This window comes from Chanodichthys erythropterus, chromosome 13 (genome assembly GCF_024489055.1).
Source record: "Chanodichthys erythropterus isolate Z2021 chromosome 13, ASM2448905v1, whole genome shotgun sequence".
In the NCBI taxonomy this organism is placed as follows: domain Eukaryota; kingdom Metazoa; phylum Chordata; class Actinopteri; order Cypriniformes; family Xenocyprididae; genus Chanodichthys; species Chanodichthys erythropterus.
Window position 1 is genome coordinate 36,296,808 of NC_090233.1, and position 24,722 is coordinate 36,321,529.

The window sequence follows — 24,722 nt, forward strand, 5'->3', positions numbered from 1 at the left end:
TTGATGGCACTTAGAGGCTTTTGCATCTGAAGTCTTCACATACATTTCACACATCTTCATTATTCATCATGACCTATAGGTTAACTGAGCAGAATTCATAGTCTACGATTGCTATTATGAACTCACTTTCACTTCAATACAATAAGTTGGCCTTTCAGATGTATCTATTTTTATGTTAATTGATTTGTCTGTCATTATTCAGTTATTCAACTAAATTGTCAAAACTCATTAATTTGCATATACTGTTTGATTTAGTATTTTACATTAATTGATGCTGTTTCAAAGAAATAATTTAATAAAAATGAGACCTGATGTATTGTTTATACTGTAGGCCTATATCTATTTTTTTTAGTAATCATGACAGTTTACCCAAGCAGGGGGGCAAAATGTCTTTTTTTCATTATTATTATTATTATTATTCATTTATTGCAATTACATTAGGTAAGGGATTATTCCATTTATTTCTCCAAATAATATATTGTACATGTAAATAATACATATTACTGTTGTTACATGTAGGCCTGATACATTACATTAAATATTATTACATTAATATATATTATTACATAATATATATTATTATATGTAAATAATATATTTCTCACTGTTCCTAAGGGAAGATCTTTTCACTGATGCGTGACCTCTTTAGGCTTCCGTTGGAATTGGTTGGGCACTCTATGGTTGGGCACGGTTGGGCAGTGATCTCAAAATAACGGCCACAGTAAGGGTCCCGCCTTATCTAGAGTAAAATATATTTATCTAGGCCTCTAATAGTTTTAAACATTAAAACAATTCATTTCTGTAGATGTGGGGAAACGACGCACATCACAAGATGCTGTTTTCAGCGCCCTCCTCAGTTCTACATAACAGATGAAACACTGCCATCTACCGGACGTGAAAGTAAACGACATCCACAGGATAGCCTACTTCCCTGCTTGTTCATATCGCGAGGGATTCAAGAGACACACTTCTTTAATGAAGCAGCCTACCAATGTAAGTTTCATGCCACGAGTGTCTTCTATTTCATATAACATATGATAGCTGTCAGTAGTTTTTTGTCATTTGTTGTTTATCTTATGTTCATCACCGCTGAAATTAAGCAGAGGTGTAAAGAGTACCTGAAAACCATACTTGAGTAAAAGTACAGATAGCTACATCGAAAATGACTCCACTACAAGTTACAAGTAACCAATTCCAATTCGACTTGAGTTAACTTAAAAGTATCTTACTAAACTTAATGTATCTGATTTTTAACAGTAGGCCTACTTAAGTATTTTACTCATGCTGAATGTAGGCTCAGAGATGCACCTGAGGGACATGCCGGTGAAAATAAGAAACAATTGATTTGTAAGATGAGAAATCAAGTTTATTTTATAAGATCAAAATAAAACTGAACGCCTCAATATTGCAATAAATCAAGGTCGACACAACAACCTTTAAACGTCTACAAACTCTCAAGTCTCAATTGAGCTCAAGTGCACAGAAAGGTCATAAGTAAAGAAATATCCTTCAAAATGGTCTTATCAATATAGCGGATAAATAAAACAATGTTACGTAAAATTAAACAGTCAAAGTCTACTGTATGTGCTGGTTTGAGCCTCATCACCAGCTGCAGTTATTTCCTCATCTAATAAATCAAACACCTGCGATCAGCATCTACCTGCTAATGCAGTCACATTCATGTAAAGTAACCTTGCTGACAAGTTTTGGGTGAGTAAAAGCAAAACGCACAAGACATAGTACCTTCAATGCCCTTAGATGGCGATATCACTTCTTTATATCAGAAACAAACTGCAGCAGAAAAAGTTAGCTGTCATGAAAAATGTAATCTGTAATTGCGTAACTCATCACAAATGTAGTGGAGTAAAAAGTACATTTACTTGTTCAAAAATGTAGTCAAGTAGAGAGTAAAAGTTGCCAATATCTTTGATACTCTACAAAGTAGCCAAAAAGATACTTAAGTACAGTAACTAATTACATTTGCTCAAATACTTTACACCTCTGAAATTAAGGTTTAGAAATATTCATAAACAGAATAAGTTAATACAGACATTTGACAGTGTGACAATTTGTAATTGACTTAGGTGCCTAAAATGTCAAATATTGTCAGTTTTAGATTGATAGATATGAGATGTTTTATGTACATGTATTTATTGAATAGAAAACAGAATTTTGTTGTGCATTAACTTATGACATTAAGAAATATCTCAGTTTAAAGAACCAACTGATTTAAAAATAGACATTTCTATTAAAAAAAATTAAATAAAATATTCAAGTACAAATTAGTATAAACATGAGAATTAAATGATTAGACTACAATTATACAGCTGACAAAGCAGTATTTTTGATAAATGCTTCAAGTACCACTGGAAGTAACATTTTAGTTTTTTATTTTTCTTATTATATGCAATTCTTGTTATCTATCCACATTCTTTCTTTATTTTTTATTAGAGAAAACAGAGTTTTCAAGTTCAATCTTTTCTATAACTAGGCATTGCCAGTGTTTTCAGTGTCATTTCCATATCAATAGTCTGTTTGGACTGAGACTTCTGAAGTTAAAAGTGATCCAAGGAGTTTTTTAAAGCACATGAAGTCCTGCAGATTCTATTTTCCACAGAAACTGTGGATGTATTAATGTTCAGAAGAGTTTTTGGCGCTGGCCTCTCTGCTTAGCCCTCTTGCAAACTGGCATTTTTAACCATATTCCTTTGACAACATTAAAACATTTTCACAAAAGTGGGTTGCCAGTAGTAATTTGAAAACAACTCTCAGTCTCTGTGAGAGCTGTCAATCATTTAGCACCAGTCAAACCTCTGTCCCACCATTTTGAAAAAGATCTGATTGGGTACTCGCAGGTAGCGGCAAAGTTTCTGGAAAGCCTCGTTGCTAAGTGGTGCATGTGGTCTTCCTTTAGACTCATCCAGGCATTTGTCGTGTCCCGCAGACAGCATACAGTAAAAGCCCTTGGTGACGTTAAAGTAGAAATTGTCCGGCTTTATCCGAGGTGGAAGTTCCAAAAACTTCTCTGCCTTCTGCAGCTCAGGGAACGGATTCTGAATCAGTGATTCTCCGTCCACAATGTGGATCTGCTCTCTGGGAAAAAGCTCCAACCATCTGGCCAGGTGCTGGTAGTAAAAACTCCTCTGAAGGGCCTTGTATTTGGTGTTGATGTGTCCTTGTGATACTAGCATCTCTTCGAGTGGCTGGTATGGCTTGTTCTGCTGAATTCGGTTGTGGAGAACTTGTGTATAGTCTGACACGAGTCTCTCTGCAGGGTCGCGAACGATCAGCAGCAGTTTCACCGCTGGATTTGTGGCCCATATCCTCCTTGGGGCCGCTGGTGCTGTGAAGTAGCCAGGGGTCTTTTCCACAGTCAGCTGCCCAGGGAGGGTGATGGGCATCTGGGCACGGTACCAGTCCAGACCCTTCCGAAAGTTTTCATCCAGGTTGAAGTAGTGGATCTCGGTCTTGGCTACTTCCACATCAGGATGGAGGTTGAGCATCTCCAGCAGGGCCCTGGTGCCTCCCTTGCGCACCCCGATGATGATTGCCCCTGGCAGACGTTGCAAAGTTGAGGCATTGGAAGTTCCAGAAGGGGTCGCTGATGTCACTGAGGTCAAAGAGGCTCGGAGTTCATGCAGACAAACAAGCAGCTGTGCCTGGAGCAACAGCAGTAGGATCAAAGCCAGGAGGAGCGTCCACAGCATGGCGTCAGTCCAGACAGGTCAAGGGCGGCACACAACGAACACACACAGCAGCTGTTGATTTCGTCAAGTTATTTTCTGAAAAAGAAAGTGCACGGTAATTACTTATTTTTCAGAGAAGACCCACAGGAAGGTATTAATTATTCATAACAATAATCACGTCGAAAATCCTAAAAGCAGTTCATTGTCACGCAAATTTAAGTTGGTTACATGACAAATTTGTTAAAAACATATGTTAAAAAACAACAACAGCAGGGCAGAAGTGTACTTCCTCAGTGTGATTTAATTAACAGAATTATTAAAACACAGAGAGAAGAAACACATTAAATATTCATGAACAATAGTGCCTTGGAAATCTCTCTGTGTAAATTTACTCATCCTAATCCCACTGCAGTCTCACTGCTGCCCTCTAGTGGTTAGAACTCAGTCATTCCGATTAAGAAACTGTATAACAAAAACAAGATTTATTTTTAAAATTTTTGCAGTAAGCAAGAATGTAAAAAATAGAAAGGTTAATATCCTTGAGAATGATCCTGATGATCTAATAAGGAATGTTTGTTAGTTCCAAAGTTTAGAAGTATAAATGCAAAGAGCACCTCATCAACTGTTTCTGTATTTCACATGTATTTCACTGTATTTCAGTGATTTCAAATCTCACATCACATATACGATACAACGTTTGATTCTTCTGATGGAACAAAGCTATGCGGTTGTTTGTCATCTGAGTGCATAAAAACTGATGCAATGGTTACATGTTTTTTGTTTTGTTTTTTAGTACAGGTTCCACTGAGGCAATTTATCACGAAAATTCTTTAAAATACTTAAATATCTCTTAAAATGATAAAAAAGGGATACAATTCTGTCACGATTTACTCACCCTCATATCTAACCATAATTAAAAAGTGGTTATTTATGGCAGAACGTCAGATCTGCTCTTTTCCATACAATGAAAGTGAGTATAATGACCACGGCTGTCAAGAAAGATTTCACTCTTCCTCACACAAAGCTATCACATGGCTTCAAAAGACTTGGAATATAGTGTGCAAATTATATAGACTATTTTTATGGTCCTTTTATGGTGATGTTTTTGTCCTTTTGGTCTTCGATGTCCCCTGGTCCCCATCCACTTTCATTAAACGGAATTCTGTTAAACTCTTTGTGCTCAGAGGAAGAAAGAAAGTCATGCAGGTTTGGAATGAATGAGGACAACTTTTCTGAAAACAAGTGAAAATTACTTAACTAAAAGGATACGATGACAGCGGCTGATCAGGACAATCACTGGCCACATTATTTCTGACCTCTATCCTCCTTTAAAATGACTTAACTGCCATGTTTAGACATCTCACAGTTGTGATGTTATTGTACCCTGCTGCTGCCAGAGTCACGAGTTATTAATTTGCTTCTCATCTAGTTTTGAGCAGTCAGCCTTTGTAAACGAGCTGTGGTGTTGCTCTGTACGCTGTATAATTACACAGTTGGGAGTAAGTGTCGAGCCCTGTGGTCTTGCCTCTCCTGCTCCAGCGTCAGCGTCATCATTGCTGCTAAGCCTCATCAACTCTACCATTACGGGTCTGAGTGTCTGTCTAATGTCTCTCACTTTATTCCCCCATCTCGCAGCTTTAATCCTCAGAATGTGCTGCTCCTGTTCATCAGGTTATGTTATCTGTTGCTGGTGACAAATTTAGTCAAATAACATAAGAAAAGAATACATAAACCAGGGTATTTTCATTATTGCCATCTGTAGTGATAAATTCTGTTGTACGTATTGACAGTAAGCCATACACTCTTAGAAGTAAAGGAGGTCCCACTTTATATTAAGTGGCCTTAACTACTATTGGGTTCATATTGAATTGCAAAACACTGTTTCTGCTATTGAATTGGGACACGGGTAGGTTTAAGAGTAGGGGTTAGGTGTAAGGGACGGGTCAACAGTGTAATTATAAATGTAATTACAGAAATTAATTACAGATTCCTTCAAAAAATAAACATTTGGGGTCAGTTATAATAGCGAGGGATATTACCATTTAGTACTAAAATGTAAAAATCGAACAGTTGTATTAATATACATTAACCAAGTTTTACAAATGTTAAAGACAGAAATATGTTGTGAACTCTGTGAAAAGGGTTCATTATCTTGTGATGCCTCTGATGTAAATAATTTTTAATTGACCTGTTTTCACTTTTATTGGATATGGTGTTAATAAAGAGATTATTACGTTTTTGGAGAGAGAAAGAATGAATGGGTTTAGATGTTAAATCAGCATCACTAAAACGGCACCACATATATTTCATTTTTTTTTTAATGGGTGAGTTGTTTATTCTGTTTTCACCAAATTTGACCTATTCATGTTGATTTGTGGACTGTTTGTGAACATAATATGCAGGCTTTATCAGATTGACAGGACTTGGGGGCACTGCTTCCTCTCATGTGACTGTCTCAAGTATTTTTTGCAGGGCATTTACAGTACACTTGGCCTTTTCATGATTGCTGCCTCCCTTGCCTTAGGAGAAAACAACCCGATCGTATTAATACGATCTGACTCGTACGAAAAAGTATGATTTGTTGGTTAAGCTTCATCATGAAGTTCCACCCCTAAACTTAACATTAATGTGCAGTTGAGGTTGTACAAAGTCATTCGAATTTGCAAGCAATTTATTAAATCGTAAAAAATATTTGCAAACTGTCTGTGTTGGAGAAAATACTCCTGATAGACACACAAATCGTCTTATAGGGATCTATAATGTGTCTCTGTGTGTGTCTGTTTCATCTTTATCAGGGACTCACAGACCTACTGATTGAGTCAGACTTTCAGTTTATTCACTCTCAAGCAAACAAAGCTAGTCTCTCCCTTTCTCTCTCACAGACAAACTCTGTAGCTGAGAACAAAAAAATGCATGCCTAATATAAACACCCTCCACTGTCACCTCATACTGTGCAATATAATCCTCTTTCCTGAATGCCATTGCACACTAAAAGAAAACCCAGTGATGCGCACACACACATTTTGCATTTAGGCTTCTCAGCTTAGTGCAAACTTAGTCTTGCTTCTGTTTCCAGAGCGCAGTAATCCTGCATACAAACTCACTCGTGAATACAAGACAACCGCACACACTCACGCAGACATGTATAAATACTTGCATGGACTACAAGAGTGCTGGATACTCGTAAAAGACAAAAAAGAGGACCTGCGGCGAATGAGATCAAAGGGCTTTCTGTCATATATTACCATTTTATCTCAGTTCCTGATCTGACTGGAATGTTTAGAGGCAGTGGCTTCATGCATGACCGCTGCACATTAGTCACCTTTCCTTGGTGTCTTAAAAAAACATATATTTTTTGTAAACAATAAACTAAAGCTGCGGTGCTTTCAGAAGTGATCATATCTTCCCTTCATGGAAAGGCTTTTTCCTCTACAGAGAGTGCCTGTATTTTGCAACAATTTTACAACCGTATCGTTTACGTTATTATACCAATCTACTTGAATAACCAAAATCTGCTTTTTAAAGCAGTGCAAAATTATCAGGGTAACACGTGACACTAAGATAATGGAATAAAAATTAGGTAAATAACAGAAAATGTAACACCATTACTGATAACAAAGGAGACACTAAATTATTTATATAAAATATAATCATAATATGATGTAACATGCAGGAACTTATGGAAATGTCCTTTCAGCGTTATTCTATGTAAATTATATGGTAATTATAGTTTTTACATGCAAAAATATGACAGTATTTTACAGTAAAACTACATATAATATGTTAAACCATTTACATTTACAGATCTTTACAGCTTTGTAGTTACAGAAGCAGATGTTTGCATTTTTGTTGTTGCGTCATTCTCTGTGTACAGAAGTTGAATGCTACATAAACATTTGATAGCACTTTTGAAGTTCTGAGGTCTTTTTCTCAGGGAAGAAAAAAAAAATCCTGAGAAACATCCCTTTTTTTCAGTTAGTTTACAAAAAAAGGTCCAAAATCTGATGTCCAATTTTTTTTAGACATTCCTCCTCTTCCTCTTAAGTGAATGCAAATGGGGAATGAATGAGAGGATTAAACAGCGTCTGAGAGGATCCAATTGTCTCTGTCATCGAACTGAAAGAAACGGAAAAATATGCAGAAAGTGTCCCTTTGGATGCTGCTGAAAGATCTCATTCAATCTGTCCAATAGACACTGACCTTCAGTAAATCTGCTCAGTTTTTAGCACACGGACGCCCCACTAAGCCTCAAATTAGTCTCTTCATGAACCTCCCCACACCCCACCAGTCTCTCACTCTTCCTCACTTCCATCCCTCCCTCTTCTCCCTCGTTCTCGCTCTCATTTGCACTTGAAGATCTGGGTCAATCGAATCACACACTCTACAGCCCCCTCTGGTCTGCATGTTCCTCGCATTGATAATGAGGAGTGTGTGTGTGTGTGTGAGTGTGTGAGGGGAGAATATGGGTTTGGTTTGAATATGGGTTGGGGGGGTGGGGGTGCGGTCTGGTACCAGCAGAGGGGAGGGGGAAGTATGAGGGGGGCTTCACTCTAATTAAAGAGGTTGTTGGCATAGAGAACATGGCAACATTATTGGCATGGAAAAGTGTCTGAGTCTGGTCAGCTTTTCCAGCTACTCATGACTAGCACTCTTCTCATGTGTGATACAGCATGTGGATGAAAGTAAAGAGAGCAAAAGTTGAAAACGGGATGATGGAGAAGTTTGGTTTGATGTTCATTTATAGTTATGTTTGGCTTTGCTGTTAAGAAATCATAGATTTTGTGCTCAGAGCTCTGAGAATTGCCATTTTTAGATTCGGTTCTCTCAAAAATTTCTAAAGGATTTCAGAAGTGGTTTTCAGTTTATTAGTTCGGTAATTTCTGTTAATATTATTTGAAAAGACAACATGAATTGCACAAAGTTGTACCACAAATGTGAGATTTATGTGCTCCGTTATGAAACCGTTATGTGCTCGATAACAGTTATGTGCTTGATAAAATGTAACAGAATTTTACATGAGAATTGATACTATCACTAAAATGTGAATGTAAACTACTGTCCAAAAGTTTGGGATAGTAAGATTTTTTTATTTTTTGAAAGATGTTCTGCAAGGATGCATTACATTTATCAAAAGTCAAAAGTGACAGTTTGTTTGTTTTTAAATGAATGCTGTTCTTTTGAACTTTCTTTCATCATATAATCTTTAAAAAATCATGGTTTCCACAAAAATATAAGCAGCACAACCATTTTCAACATTGGTAATACTAAGAAGTGTTTCTTAAGCACCAAATCAGCATATTAGAATGATTTGTGAAGGATCATGTGACACTGAAGACTGGAGTAATGATGCTGAAAATTCAGCTTTGCCATCACTAATTTACATTTTAAAAATTACTGTATAAAAATAGAAAAAACATATTTTAAATTGTATTTTTACACAATATTGCTATTTTTACTATATCTTTTTTTCAAATAAATGTAGCCTTGGTGAGCATATGAGACTTCAAATCTTACCGAACCCAAACTTTTGATGTAATGTGTTACCTATAGAAATTATGGTAACACATTACAATAAGTTTCCATTAGTTAAGGTTAGTTAATGTATTAACTAATATTATACATAACAATGGGCAATACATGAGATACAGTACTTATTTTATTAACTTTAGTTAATAAAAATACAACCGTTCTCTGTTAGTTTATATTAGTTCAATTAACTAATGTTAACAGATAACTTTTGATTTAAATCATGTGTTAATAAATGCTTTAGAAGTATTTTTCGTTGTTAGTTAATGTTAACTGATGTAGTTAACTAATATTAACAAATGAAACCTTACTGTAAAGTGTCACCGAAATGATTACCTGATTACCTTTCCAGGTTAGCAATATTATCACATGAAAACCCCTGAAGAGATATAGCAATTTATAGCCATGAGTTTAGAATAGCAGTTTAAGATTATTTTTGAGTTACTATTATAGAAGATGCATAATAAATTACACAAAGTTACCTGAAATATGTATATTTTGAAACCATTGTGTTTTGAAAACTTAAGTTAAAAATTGCTACTTAAGATCCGTCAAGCACATAAACTCATCATCCTATTGTTTGTAGTATTTAAGTAGCAACTTTCAACTTGTTATTAGTAAACTTGCATTCTTAAAGCACACTCACAAAAATTCTATTCTAAAAACCCAGGTTAGAAATACGATTAATACGATTATGAGCACTGATGTAGCCAGTAAATGTTTCTCTCTGTCTCTCTCCTTTTCTCTCTCTGCCGTATGATTATGACAGTTCAATGGCTGTTGACTGAATTATATATTATCATTAGCCTATGTATTTAAAATATATAAAATCATTGCTGTGAGCCAACAGCCTTTCAGCTGTCAAACTCATTTTCCAATTCGGTATGACAAGCAAATAATTCAATGATTAGCAATCTGGACTGAGCCACAGGGGGCAGAGATCGGGTTAGTTCATGTCAAGTGACTTGTATTTGCCTTTCACTACAGGGGAAGCCTATCTATTTCCTGTGTGTGCATGTGTGTGTGGCAATATCAATACTGTAGATTTGGAGGGAAGGGGTAAATATTGAGAGTCAGTGGTCACGTCAGCGGTAATCTGTCTCTCTGTAGGGGTGGGTGGACAGATGGAGGTTGGGCTGTTCTGCTCAATACAACTAACCACCACAACTGAGCATGTGGACCTGACAGCTACTGCAGGATCACACCAGGCATGAGGGCTGAAATGACACATTTAATAGGATTTCATGTTGTAGTGCAAGCATCCTCAAATAGCGGGCCGCGGTCTGGTTCCGGACCCCAGCTTGATTCCAACTAGACTGCGAGACATAATGACAACTGTAGCACCATTTTACCTTTTCTACGGTTTAAAGTGAGCAGCACGTCAAAACAATGGAGCGGTTCACACCACAAGCACTCAGGGTTGTTTTGTGGTAATGATCTTTCAGAGCTATATGCTGACCTGGCTTCTGAAGGGTAGAGTATACAGGCTACAAAAATATGCAATAATACAAAATTGTCTTATCATTTCAAGAGTTTAAACGCATCAGTTAATGGGTTAGTTCACCCAAAAATGAAAATTCTGTCATCAATTACTCACCATTATGTCGTTCCAAAACCGTAACATTCATCTTTGGAACACAGATGAAGATATTTTTAATGAAATCTGAGAGATTTCTGTCCCTCCATTGACAGCTATGCAACTACCATTTTTATTCTTCAAGAAGTTCACAAAGAGATTGTAAAACTAATCCATCGGAATTGAGCAGTTTAGTCCGAATTTTCTGAAGAGACACAATAGCTTTATATGATGAACAGATTTAATTTAGTCTTTTATTCACATATAAACATTCATCAATGCACACATCAATTATGGTAAATGAAAGCTCAAGCATTTTTTGTTTGATGTGCGAGAACCAATGAAATTCATTCTCATGTGTTAGGAAGCACATTTGAGCTTCCGCAAGAACCAATGAGATTTCTTCTCATGCATCAAGCAAGTACAGTTGAGCTTCTGTTTATGTTTGTTGATCAATTTCTTTATGTGATCAAAAGCCTAAATTAATTCTGTTCATCAAATAAAGCAAGATTACACAATATACTAATTCTTATTAAAGTGAAAAAAATCTTCTAATTCTTAAACTGATAGTTCATTCAAAGGTGATGTCTTGCTTCCTTTTATGAAACACAAAAGAAGTTTAGCAGATCATTCCAAGTAATCTATCTGTTCCTTGCATAAAACTAGAGAAGACTTAAAAATATAGTATACAAGTTGAATGCTTTTATTGTACTTTTTTGTGTTTTTTGTTTAGTTTGCCAGCACCCATCACCATTTCTTTGTATTGAACAGCATCTGGGACATTGTGCTAAACTTTTCAGTTCCATGTAAAATGTGACAAAATGACAAAATTTTGAGGTAAGCAAATACAGTAATAGTTTGGATGGTCTTTTCTTCCTTATTGTGACATATATCCGAGTGAAATGGCTTCTTGAACAAGAAAAAATGTGGGGCAGAACTTGATTTTGTCTATCAGTAATTGATTGGAGAATTGCATGGCTGTGGTTTGCTATTGCTGTGATCTCATGTGAGTGACAGGATGTTCTGCCCTCACGCCAGTAAAAGTCATGAGAAAAGATGAGATTTCGTTGTAAGAGGGAGGGGAAGAAATTCTAATTATATATATAAATTCTAATAGGGGTGGTTCTCACAGTCTCGTTAGTATTATTCCATTTGCCTGACAAATCCCAAAATGGGCAGACGGATAGAGAGTGTTTCTACAAAACAAACAGCGAGAGGGTGAGAATGAACTTGTGCCAAAAAAAAGTGTTTTTCCAGATTTGCCTTTGCAATTGGCAATTAATCCCTGGAAAGGAAAAAGTTGTTTAGAGGCCAGATGAATGGAACTGTCAGTCTCAGAGCAGGTGGTTGTGCGTCTGCGTGCAAGTTTGCTGTCTTTCAGCCGCTCTGAAATCTCAGAAGTAACGTCTTTGGTTCTGCTCTTTGTCCTTTCTTGTGCTCGCGTTTCCACGCCAGGTTGCTGCTTTTGATTCGTCCTTAAATCCCCTTCACATTCAAAGAACAGTGAAAAACATCTTTGTAATTCTTTAACCGCGTACACGCTGAAAGGGCCTTGAGCGCACAGCTATATCTTTCACTTATGGATATGCTTGCAGTGAATGGATGTGTTTTGCATGGAGATTTCTGCATCACTGGCTGCTGTTTTTCTTCTATATTGTGAGGAAACACAGTGGTATGATTTGTGTGTGTATGGACAAGAAGGGGGTCCCTTCAGGCCCTGCTGTGTTATGCCAGGCTGTTCTGTACTTTGTGTGACTTTTGGGATTGAAATGTAGAATAAGATTATATTTTTCTTGTTTTGCAGTGTGTTTGTTTTTCATACATATGTACAGGAGTAGAGACTTCCACTATGTTGTGGTGTGAGGGGATGATCTAAGACAGATAGTTATGTATCAGGATACACTAAGGTGTGTTCAAAGATGCAGTCGAATATGTTTTTCAGACATGTATTGTTGGTTAAACTTTGAGTGTACAGTTCTTAAAAGAACCATTTTTTTCTTAGTGTGAAGAACATTTTGAAAATTGAAAAAAACGTTTGTGGAATGGAAAGGTTGGATGTTAAAGGTTTTTTCATGGAACCATCGATTCCAATAAAGGACTTTTATTTTTAATGTGAATAATTTTTTTTGCATTAACCAAAACAGAGGATATCTTTGCGTGATGTAAATTAGAGTAAATTAGAGCTGGGAATTGCCACAGACCTCCTGTGTCAATATTATAAAAAAAAAATTGTCTTGCCTTTTCAATATATTTAGCTTTTTTCTTTTTTAAAGTATTGTGATTTATGTAATAATTACAATTCAGTGTTACAATATACAGTATGTACTGTAGCTATTTTTTTCCTTTAAAAAAATGCATTTTACTTTGTTTATTGAAGAACAGTTATGTATGTCTCTGAACTTGTTGCTTTTGCAAATTCTGTTACAAAGTGAAAAAAACATCACAAGTAAAGTACAAATTAAATAAGCTTCATTGCTTTTGATGATTTTATTTTTGTAGGACATGAGACGATAAACTACTGTTTCATAGGAATGTGTGGCTGTCATTGAAGCTACCACTGTGCTGAAGAGTGGTGCTTAGGTTAAAGGGATAGTTCACCCAAAAATGAAAATTATCCCATGATTTACTCAACCTCAAGTCATCCTAAGTGTATCTTCTTTCAGACGAACACAGTCGGAGATACACTAAATTGCCAAAAGTTTTGGGACACCTGCCTTTATGTGCACATGAACTTTAATGACATCCCATTCTTAATCCGTAGGGTTTCATATGGAGTTGGCCCACACTTTGCAGCTATAACAGCTTCAACTCATCTGGGAAGGCTTTCCAAGGTTTAGGAGTATGTTTATGGGAATTTTTGACCATTCTTCTAGAAGCGCATTTGTGAAGTCAGGCACTGATGTTGGCAAGAAGGCCTGGCTCGCAGTCTCCGCTCAAAGGTGTTCTATCGGGTTGAGGTCAGGACTCTGTGCAGGCCAGTTAAGTTCCTCCACACCAAACTCACTCATCCATGTCTTTATGGACCTTGCTTTGTGCATTGGTGTGCAGTCATGTTGGAACAGGAAGGGGCCATCCCCAAACTGTTCCCACAAAGTTGGGAGCATGAAATTGTCCAAAATGTCTTGGTATGCTGAAGCATTAAGAGTTCCTTTCACTGGAACTAAGGGTTCAAGTCCAACCCCTGAAAAACAACCCCACACCATAATCCCCCTCCACCAAACTTTACACTTGGCACTATGCAGTCAGGCAAGTACCGTTCTCCTGGGAACAGCCAAACCAAGACTCATCCATTGGATTGCCAGACAGAGAAGCGTGATTGGTCACTCCAGAGAACACGTCTCCACTGCTCTAGAGTCCAGTGGCGGTGTGCTTTACACCACTGCATCCGAACCTTTGCATTGCACTTGGTGAGGTAAGACTTGGATGCAGCTACTCGACCATGGAAACCCATTCCATGAAGCTCTCTACGCACTGTTCTTGAGCTAATCTGAAGGCCACAAGAAGTTTGGCGGTCTGTAGCTATTGACTGCAGAAAGTTGACGACTTCTGCGCATTGTGCGCCTCAGCATGCGCTGACCCCGCTCTGTGATTTACGTGGCCTACCACTTTGTGGCTGAGTTGCTGTTGTTCCCAATTGCTTCCACTTTGTTATGATACCAATGACAGTTGACCATATTTAGTAGTGAGGAAATTTCACAAATGGACTTACTGCACAGGTGGCAACCTATTACAGTACCATGCTTGAATTCACTGAGCTTCTGAGAGCGACCCATTCTTTCATAAATGATTGTAGAAGCAGTCTGCATGCCTAGGTACTTGATTTTATACACCTGTCCTGTGGTCATGGAAGTGATTGAAACACCTGAATTCAATTATTTGGAGGGGTGTCCCAGTACTTGTTTTGGCAATATAGTGTGAATTCAGCTCTTCCAAGCTTTATAGCAAAGGGGGTGGGGGCCAGATTTTGAAGCCCAAAAAAAAAAATCATCCATCCATTATAAAAAATAGTTCATATGTCTCCAGGGGGTTAATAAAGGCCTTTTAAAGCAAAGTGATGCATTTTTGTAAGAAAATTATCCATATTTAAGACTTTATCAATTTAAATAACTAGCTTCCAACAAACAACCGTACACATACTGTGCAAATCGACTTGCACGAAATGAGTAACCCCCTGCCATGATATACGATGCAGGATGTAGGAGTAGCATAAGCTTAAATGCCTCTCGCGGTTCAAACAAATAGGGCTGGGCAACAAACTCAAGCTCTTATATCAAAATCCTCTGACATTTCTCTTTAGAAATAATTATTTTTGACTTTTAGTTCATGACCGGTGTTTTGTTTTGTTTTGCTCTATCCTCTGTGCTTCCGCGTTCATAATTATGTAATGCGTCGGGTCAGAGGTTACTCTTCCACCTCAAAGTGATGGGTACAGCTGTCTGCCGGAAGCTACTTATTATAGTTAATAAAGTTTTAAATATGGATATTTTATAAAAAAACATTGCTGTGGGCCAACAACCTTTCAGCTATCAAACTGTAATTTTCCAATTTGGTATGACAAGCAAATAATTCAATGATTAGCAATCTGGACTGCCACACAGGGGCCAGAGATTGGGTTAGTCGTTCATGTCAAGTGACTTGCGTTTGCCTTTCACTAGTAAAGTCACCTTTATTTATATAGCGCTTTTCTACAATGTAGATTGTGTCAAAGCAGCTTTACATTGATAACTGGTACATTATTTTGGCTGCACAGCAGCTCTTAAAGAAGCTCTTAAAGAGTGTCTATGCAGGCAGATCAAAGCACTGTTGAATATCAAATGTCAAGTCAAATGTCAAGTGTCCCCAACTAAGCAAGCTAAAAGCGACAGCGGCAAGGAACCCAAACTCCAACAGGTGACATCAGGTGGCAAACAAGTGGCAAATAGGTGTTAAAATGGAGGGGGGAAAAAACACTACAGGGGAAATAACCTATATATTTCCTATTTTCTTACAAAAACCCATGGTTTACTTCAGAAGGCCTTTGTTAACCCCATGGTGCCTTATGTATTACTTTTACAATGGATGGATAGATTTTTTTGCTCATTGTTTGTGCTCGTCCTTGTGCACACCTAACGTACAAGAAGAAAGAGACTGAATGTGATTCAATGTCCCGACATTCTCAGTTATTTTTTGTTCTTCACTTAGAAGTAAAGAAGTTGGAAATACCTTTCCAGCGAACATCCTGATGCAGTCCATGCTGCTGAGAGCGAAGTTTAGATGAATATGTTAATATGTACTGCACCCTTTCTTCTCAACATCAAAAACACACAACAAAACGACAATGGTTAGAAAACAGCATTTTAGAAAGCATCTGATCATAGCGATGTGGATAGTTTGTTCGAGCTTTGCAATTCACTGGCATCATGGTAATTAAAATTACACTTTTATGATAGTTTGATTATAAAGTATATTTCAGACTAAAGACTATATATTTCTGGCTATGTGAGGCTATAGTTTGAATGAATCTCTTTTCTTTGCATGACACATTGATATTACAGTACAGAATGGCTCTTTTGGCATTATCCTGAACATTGTATAAGCATTTGTTTCATGTGTTATTGCACGGAACAGAGGTTCTCGGGAGCGTGTAAATGTCACATCCTTTTGATGTTCCCAGCAAAAATCATTCTACAGGCTTTCATAGACAACCTTGGAAGTCGGGGAAGGTCTTGTTTTTTTTTAAAGTTTCGTTATAAGCTGCTCACACATTGGCAATAAAAAAGTGATTAAAGGGTTAGTTCACCCAAAAATGAAAATTCTGTCATTTATTACTTACCCTCATGCCGTTCCAAACCTGTAAGACCTTCGTTCATCTTCAAAACACAAATTAAGATATTTTAGTTGAAATCCGATGGCTCCGTGAGGCCTTCATAGGGAGCAATGACACTTCCTCTCTCAAGATCCATAAAGGTACTAAAAACATATTTAAATCGGTTCATGTGAGTACAGTGGTTCAATATTAATATTATAAAGCGTCGAGAATATTTTTGGTGTGCCAAAAAAACAAAATAACGACTTATTTAGTGATGGCTGATTTCAAAACACTGCTTCCTGAAGCATCGGAGCACAAATTAATCAGTGTATCGAGTCATGATTCGGATCGCTTGTCAAACTGCTAACGGCTGAAATCACGTGACTTTGGTGCTCCGAACAGCAGATTCGATACACTGATTCATTTGGCGCTCCAAAAATATTCTCGTCGATTTAAAATATTAATATTGAACCACTGTACTCACATGAACCGATTTAAATATGTTTTTAGTACCTTTATGGATCTTGAGAGAGGAAGTGTCATTGCTCCCTATGGAGACCTCACGGAGCCATCGGATTTCACCTAAAATATCTTAATTTGTGTTCCTAAGATTAACGAAGGTCTCACGGGTGTGGAACGGCATGAGGGTGAGTAATAAATGACAGAATTTTCATTTTTGAACTAACCCTTTAATACAAGCAGTTTTTACATATAGCCTCATTTCATACATTACACATGGTAAAAAAAGAGTTACATTTACAATGCTAACACGTTAACTGTTTCTAGCTAGTAGTTAACCTGAGGTTTATTTGAGTTATTTGACATGTCTAATTTTATTGGGAATTTAGTTGAATTAACAATTTAGTTAGGTTTCCACTACACAAGATATTTGAGTCAAGTTTACATGGTTATTTTATGTTAAGAAAGCTGATTTCCAACTTGTGGAACTGCTGTCCTTAATTAAATCAATTTAACCCAAAGTTAGGCTGCTCTCTGAAATACCTGTTCAGTACAATTCAGAGGCAAAATAATTCTGAATAATGACTGTTGTCTAGGCCTATAGCAATGCTGTACTGACTGCTCATCTGGGAAATGTATCTTTTTCTGCTGTGCTTGCACTGTCTCTAAGTAAATAATTGTCTCAGTTATTTGCATTATAGTTCAACACAAAGTATCAAAGCTGATACTCAAATGAAGCATAACTGAGAACTCATAACTAAATGAAGCCTACATGTACATCTCCTGAGCTATGAAAGAGCAACCTCTGAGCAATAACATTTTCCTCTGGGATGTTCTTGGGACTGTGGTAATGCACTGTGTGCTGTTGTGTTGCTTTGTGTTTTGCTGTGTTGTGTGGTTTCATTTTTCCCTGTTCTATTTCTTATGTTGTGGTTCGGCTCTTTGAGGCTGCATGGGAGAGTCCTGCGTGAAGGGTGGTCAGCAGAAAAGCAGTAGCCTGTCTTCATAATGGACTAAAACTGTCAGCAATAATGACCTAAGAAACAAACCAAGAAGACAGCTCACAAGCACACACAATCACATACACAATCACATACACACACACAAATCTCGGTCTGCTTATCCAAGGATACACCAATCTTATATTAAAAGGATCAACTGGTTTGTTTTCAGGATTTTATTTTTTTCCAGAGAACAGAGCGGTTTTGTCTGGAGTACAGTCCCTGTGACGTACATAATGACCTCTGTGCCACAGCGTAACCTTCACTCTTATCCGTATGGCCTGCCTGAGGTCGCTCACTTTATCATAAGATGAGTTTGAACATTAAATGCATATCAGGGGGTCTCAACTACAAACTAGTTCTTAAAGTCAGGTGAAAAAGGAGACACAAACCAAAAAAATGCTAGGCAGACTTCCAACAGGTTCCCACAGTCAAGTCAAGTGACGGAATAGAGACATGCCACTTCCTCTTCAGGTTCCATGCTAATGACTCTAGAGTTCAGTTTATTAAAAACCGGTTATATTCCTTTCTATTACAAGCTGATTAATTTGACATGTACATGGTGTCCATCTTTCTGTTTAAATAGGGAAAACCCACACCATATTTGACCATCTGTCAATCAATGGGGTTTCCAAGCTGTCCAGTTTCGACTTGGCCCTTTCAACTACATATTCCTGGTGTGTGGGTGTGTTTGTTTTGGTTTACTACATGGTTTCTGTGTGAGCTACGATAGCATAATGTCTGAGTAAGTGAGTCACTGACAGATAAATGGCTAACAATGGTTAAAAAAGTTATCCATGAACTAAGTCAAATAACCACTATGTATATGCTTATTCTATAGAGTATCTCTGATCTTTTAACTAAGTGTATATACATAACAGATATATTTATATATAAAATCTTATTAAAACTAGGCTGTTATAGAAGTATTAAAGTACAATAGGTCACAATAGAATGGGCGTTGCTAACTTGTGTGCTTCAAATGACAATTAGACAAATACAGGACAATAAGACAGTACAAGTTATTTCATGGGATTTATTTTTAAGTCTCACAGGTTCTTTTTTATTCATGTCAAATTAAATATGGCATCGACTACAGTACACAACAGTACAGTCCATTTAATACTTGATTTCTGCTTTATTCTGTTTTTTTATTTCTTTTCTGCTTATGGCAGATTTTCAGGATATGTTGTCCTCTATTGCCTGTGTATTGTGCACGTAATTTAATAATCTGTTTTTAATGGATAAATGGGGCTGAATTTGAACTATAAAGCAGTTGATGTTAAACAGACTATTGAACAGTGATGAACTACATTCAGCCTCATTCAGACATATTTTTTAGTTTTTTAAAAATAAGGTGGATTTATATTCCATATTCTTGAGATACCTGTTATGATAAAAGCAGTCCACCCACTTCGGACACGGAGTCTTTTGTTTCAGGTAATAATACTGATGTACTGCTGTGTGTGGAGTGAACCTGTTTGATCTTGTTCTGAAAACTTTTGAACAGAGATATATAGGCAGCTCTTTTCCTCTCATCTCTCTCAATCTTTATGAATGGTTCATTGCACTTAGTAGAGCAGTTCTGCGCTCATAAAATATGATATCTATTATTCACATCTTTCGCTATCACTAATGCTCCAACATTTTATGCCCCTATGAGGTCCTGCATAGCTCAGAGGTGACAGAAATTCGTCTAATCTCAGAGTCGGCATCAGGAGAATAGCTCACTATATCCAAATCCATCTGTTTTTTCTCATTCCTTTGTTAACATCTTGCAGTGAACATCTTAATCAAATATGTTCATGTAAAAGAAAGCAGCTTACTGTGATTTCACCAAGTAGGACATGTTTCTGGATCAACAACCTTGTTGGTCCTAGCACAACATTATTTTCAACCAATCAGATTTTAGGTTTTGGGTTAGACCTAAGCTTGAACAACATCCATACACTCTAAAAAATGCTGGGTTAAAAACAACCCAAGTTGGGTTGAAAATGTACAAACCCAGCAATTGGGTTGTTTTAACCCAGCGGTAGGGTTAAATGTTTGCCCAACCTGCTGGGTAGTTTTATTTAACTCAACTATTGTTTAAAAATTACTGTATTGCGTAATTAAAATTAACCCAAAGTATGTTGGAAATGAACATTTATTAATGTTCAATGAATAATTATTAAACAATAAACATTTATTAAATTGCTTATTAATCAATTTATATTAATAAACTATTAAATTTATATTAATAAAATATTAAAGCTTATTAATAAACATTCATCTTTTGTCTATTATTGTCTCTAATTGCATCTGGTTTTTAATTTCCCAACTATTTTGGGTTCATTAGCCATATAGCAATTTTTAAATAATAGTTGGTTTAAATAAAACTACCCAGCAGGTTGGGCAAACATTTAACCCAACCGCTGGGTTAAAACAACCCTATCGCTGGGTTTGTCCATTTTCAACCCAACTTGGGTTGTTTTTAACCCAGCATTTTTTAGAGTGCATTATTTATCTGATTTTAATGCTGGGTTATGGTTAGAGATGGGGTTAAGACAATGAATTTTTGGATCAATCCATGAATATTCGGTATCATGTCAGTGTCAGTGAGGTTGAAACATTTCAGAGAGTTTTATTGTTACATTTTGAGTGCCTATCAGATTTTCCCTTTTCATCATAAATCAGTATTTGATGAACATAAATGTAGAGTGTGAAGTCACATGCTGCATTTAGTATGATTTGATGCGTGAAGCACACAGCGTATTAGCCCTGTTAACATACTCAACCCCACAACATTCGAGAAACCAGATTCATACACAAACATACACAAGAAAATGTATATAACTAATCTGAAAATGAACTTTCTCATGAAGCAAAACTTGAAATATAATCCAAATGTGTATTACTTAATTAAACAGTGTGTCATTGTATTGAGTGAATATTCTGACTTTTGAGTACATAAACAGGTTTTGCATTTATATCTACAGTAGCTATTGTATATAACATCTGTTTTCACTTTATCAAGTGATTTGCATGCAGAGACATTTGGTAATTTCCCAAGCATTTACTTACTACTTTAGTGAAAGACAAAATAAACACAGGTGTGTGTACAGTATATGTAACACTTGCATCAATCATGTGGAAAGTGAATAAAACCATCAAAAATTTGAGAAATTACTAACTAATTTATGACTTGCAAATATGTATATTCTATAAAAATCCAAAAGAATAAACGTCTGATGTTATTTAGAACTGAGTAGTACCTGGTTTTCAAGAGTTATGAGATCCTAGAGATATTGGACTCAGAACAGCAGTAAGTTACAGTACTGCTCAGAACAATAGCAAACATCAAGTCTGTAGGAAGACTACTAAAGAAGTAAATTCTCTATTTTAAAGTACATTTTAATTCAGACATTCTGTAGGTAACCATATACATGGGATCTTAAGCACAGTCCAAAGTTCTGGTTTAAATTGAAGCATTGCTGAGGAACACAGATAAGGTTCAGTCTATAGAGTTTCTCGGACCAAAAACAGGGAAATGAAACTGAGAAGGAAAACTGTGATAGAACAGGATGAGAGCTTACCTGAACTTTCGCTTCTTCAGTCAGCTTCTCTCTTGAAGTGCGTCTGAATGCTTCGTTCTGATGTTTTCAGGGACTTTCATTCTTCTCTATTCCTTCTGAGCCCTTCAGTGCATCTCCAGCCTCTTTTCTTTTTTTTTTGTCTTGTTCTGTCTCTTTCCTTCTCTCTTGTTCTCTGTAACGGCAGTTTTCAAGTTGAGGTTGCGTAGATTCTTCTCCAGACTCTCTAGGCAGGGAAAGGGTGAAAATAAACCTCAAGGTTGTAAGAAGAAACTGTGAGTGTGTGAGCGAGGAAGGTGAATGGATTAGAAAGTGTGTCTACATGCTGCGTGTGTCTGTCAAGTACGTGTGGATGGAGTGTGTGTATGAGTGAATGAACAACAGACAGAGAGAGAGAGGCAGAGAGAGAGAGAGAGAGAGAGAGAGAGCACAAACACATCGCCCCTGAGGGAAATTCCTCCCTCCCTCGCTCTCTTTCTAGCCCCCCTCCTATCATCTATACTATCGCTCTGCCTCTTCCCCCAGCCTCTCTCTCTCTTTCTTTTCTTCATATTGTTTGATTTGCGTTTCATCGCCTTTTCTCATCTAAATACGTGAACTCATTCTTCACTTTGTCTTCAAATGTGATTTTTTTCCTTCCTCATATCCCACATTCAGAACAGACTGTTGTTTTTCCAGCATTCTTTTTTTCTGTCCAACAGCTTTGGATTGTATTTGCCCCAGAAAATCCCCAAAATCATGAATAACTTACAGGGTGCTGGCTCACAAACACACAGGGCACAAATAGATGGGCAGTACGTAGCTTCAGTGTGTCTGTTAATCTCCAAATGTGCAGCACACATTTACTGTATAATGGTGCATTACCCACACTGGAAAAATAATTGTGTGGTGCAGAAATACTTATATGAATGTATGTGTTATATGAATGTCTGAGTGTTTATATTAGGTTTTGAGACTGGTCATCACTTGTTAACTTTTCACTATTTTTATCACTTGCTTGACTAGTTTAAAGTTTTTAAATTTTGTTTAATATATATATATATATATATATATATATATATATATATAATATAGTATATATAATATAGTATAAAAATAGTATATATATATATATATATATATATATATATATTAATCAAAATTAGACATAAAATACTAATTTCAGAATATTTCAGAACATTTATTTTATATATTATGTAATTTTTTGTTATGTTATTATTTCTTAGACTGGGTAAACCCAGCCTGATCTGCTCAGTCTGGAAATCCGTACATTCATTTCTGCTGCATCGGTTACACTTTTGCAGGAACCAATCACAGACTGGCTTATTCACCTTGCTCGCTATTGGCGGGTACAGAGCTCTTTCTATGGCTCTGGGTGGGTATAACACGATGACGTCTCTCGCACGACCATCAATCCAATTCCTTTTAACCTCTCAACGATGCTAAATGACTTCTTTAGTTTAGCAAACAAATCGCTCGACTGGGTGTAAATATCACTCACTTTCATGTTTTTTTTGCACAACCTGCAAAAATCGCTCGATGCCATTGCTGCTTCTGCAAACCGCTGATCAATGCTACAATACGAATTAAACCTGTCTGGAGTTTTCGCGTTGCTCTGCAAAAGTACGTAACCCAGATCATTGATCTGATTGGTTGAAGGACTATCCAATTACGTGACTAATGCTCGTTGATCACGCCTCTTGTGCAGTAGGAAATACATAGCAAACTCCCCAGACCAATGTTCAATTTTAAATTGAGCTTGGTCTGGTGATAGCCAGACAAATTATTTCTAGCTTCTCTATCAGGAAACTATCTTGTTGGTTTGGGTCTTTTGAACTTTATCACATCGAAGGGTGAGCAGGAGCTGTAATATTATATTTACAATTTCATTCATGTATTTACATGTTCAACTTTTTTCAACTATTCTTACTATACGGGTCAAAATGAGATCTGCTCTTTCACTTACTTGATGTTTTTGTAGTATATATAATTTTTCCTTTAAGAAATTCTTACTTAATTAGTGACATTAAAGGGTTAAGTGACTTGCCAAGTAATGCTAAATTAAAAATGATTTCTCTGAAATTACTGCAGTGTCTGTCTGCCCAGGTCTGACTCCACCTTCCTCCACTTTCGCTGAGGTCTCAGTCGGATTATGGATTACTACAGAGTCTTATTATCTCCCTCACCCATATGAGCAGTAATGTAGTGTGAAGGGAAGAGGTTGAGAGTTTAAATGAAGACCTCCTGCTGGTTAAGATCTCAGAACGCACACCCCCTCCTCCCTCACTCACCACATTTGTGTTTCTGCATCTCTGCTTTCAGACCTGGAGGGGGGAGGTAGTTAGGGGGAAAAAAAGCAGCACCCTGTGATGTCGCACCATGAGGGGGGCTAGTTTGCCTCCTGTTCTCCTCTTCCTCCTTTGAGACATCCAGGAGCGTCTTAAACCCCCAGCCTTGTTAGTGAGCATGTCTGATTTGGCCCTTTCTCTGTGTCTCACACTTTTTTTTTTTTTTTTTTTTTTTTTTTTTACACTTTCGTTGTCACTCCATAAAACCTACCGTCAGCTGTGATCACAGCGTCTTTCATATTTTTTTCACAATTCCTACAACTTTTTTTTATTCGTCTTTCTATATAGAGAACACTCCATTGAATTCTGTCTCCCTTTCTGGCATCACAATCTTCATCCTTGCCGTTTCTCCCTTTAAGCGAGATGCTTATCTCCCATGAATTCTGAATTCCTTTCCTTTTCCTTCATTAAAGTTTCTTTTTGTTTCTCCTCCGCAGGCTGGTTTTAGAAGGAATCAGAGGGGGGTCAGACCACATACTCACAGAGGGTGGCCGTTCTTCAGGTTTAGCCTTCAAATAGTGCGATTGTTTGTGGAGTTCCACAAAGTTCTTCTTATGAATCTTTTGCACGTCCGTCTTGGCCTGGGTGTCTGAAGATTAGAAGGCAGGCCTGAGATCTCAAAATAGCATTACATGGCTGTCAGCTCAATTTTCACTCTATTCTGCCTGTTTTATTCTTTTCATTCAATTCTCTTGATCATCCATTTACATTCCATTTACATCCATTTACATTTACAGTATATTAATTTTTAAAATCAGAATGTCTT

At 36.9% G+C, this 24,722-nt stretch overlaps 1 protein-coding gene across 1 annotated transcript; it reads right to left on the reverse strand.

The window, feature by feature from the left end:
• Positions 1-2,372: 2,372 nt before the first annotated feature.
• hs3st1l2 (heparan sulfate (glucosamine) 3-O-sulfotransferase 1-like 2) lies at positions 2,373-21,921 on the reverse strand. The gene is made up of 2 exons (XM_067407829.1): positions 21,612-21,921; positions 2,373-3,782 (listed from the first exon to the last, which is right to left on the reverse strand). The coding sequence occupies exon 2, from the start codon at positions 3,705-3,707 to the stop codon at positions 2,796-2,798; it is 912 nt and encodes a 303-aa protein (XP_067263930.1). The 5' UTR covers positions 3,708-3,782; positions 21,612-21,921; the 3' UTR covers positions 2,373-2,795.
• Between the last annotated feature and the right edge of the window lie 2,801 nt (positions 21,922-24,722).

Coding starts and splice junctions, on each gene's coding strand:
- hs3st1l2 (XM_067407829.1), bottom strand. CDS start 3,707: ATGCTGTGGACGCTCCTCCTGGCTTTGATCCTACTGCTGTTGCTCCAG.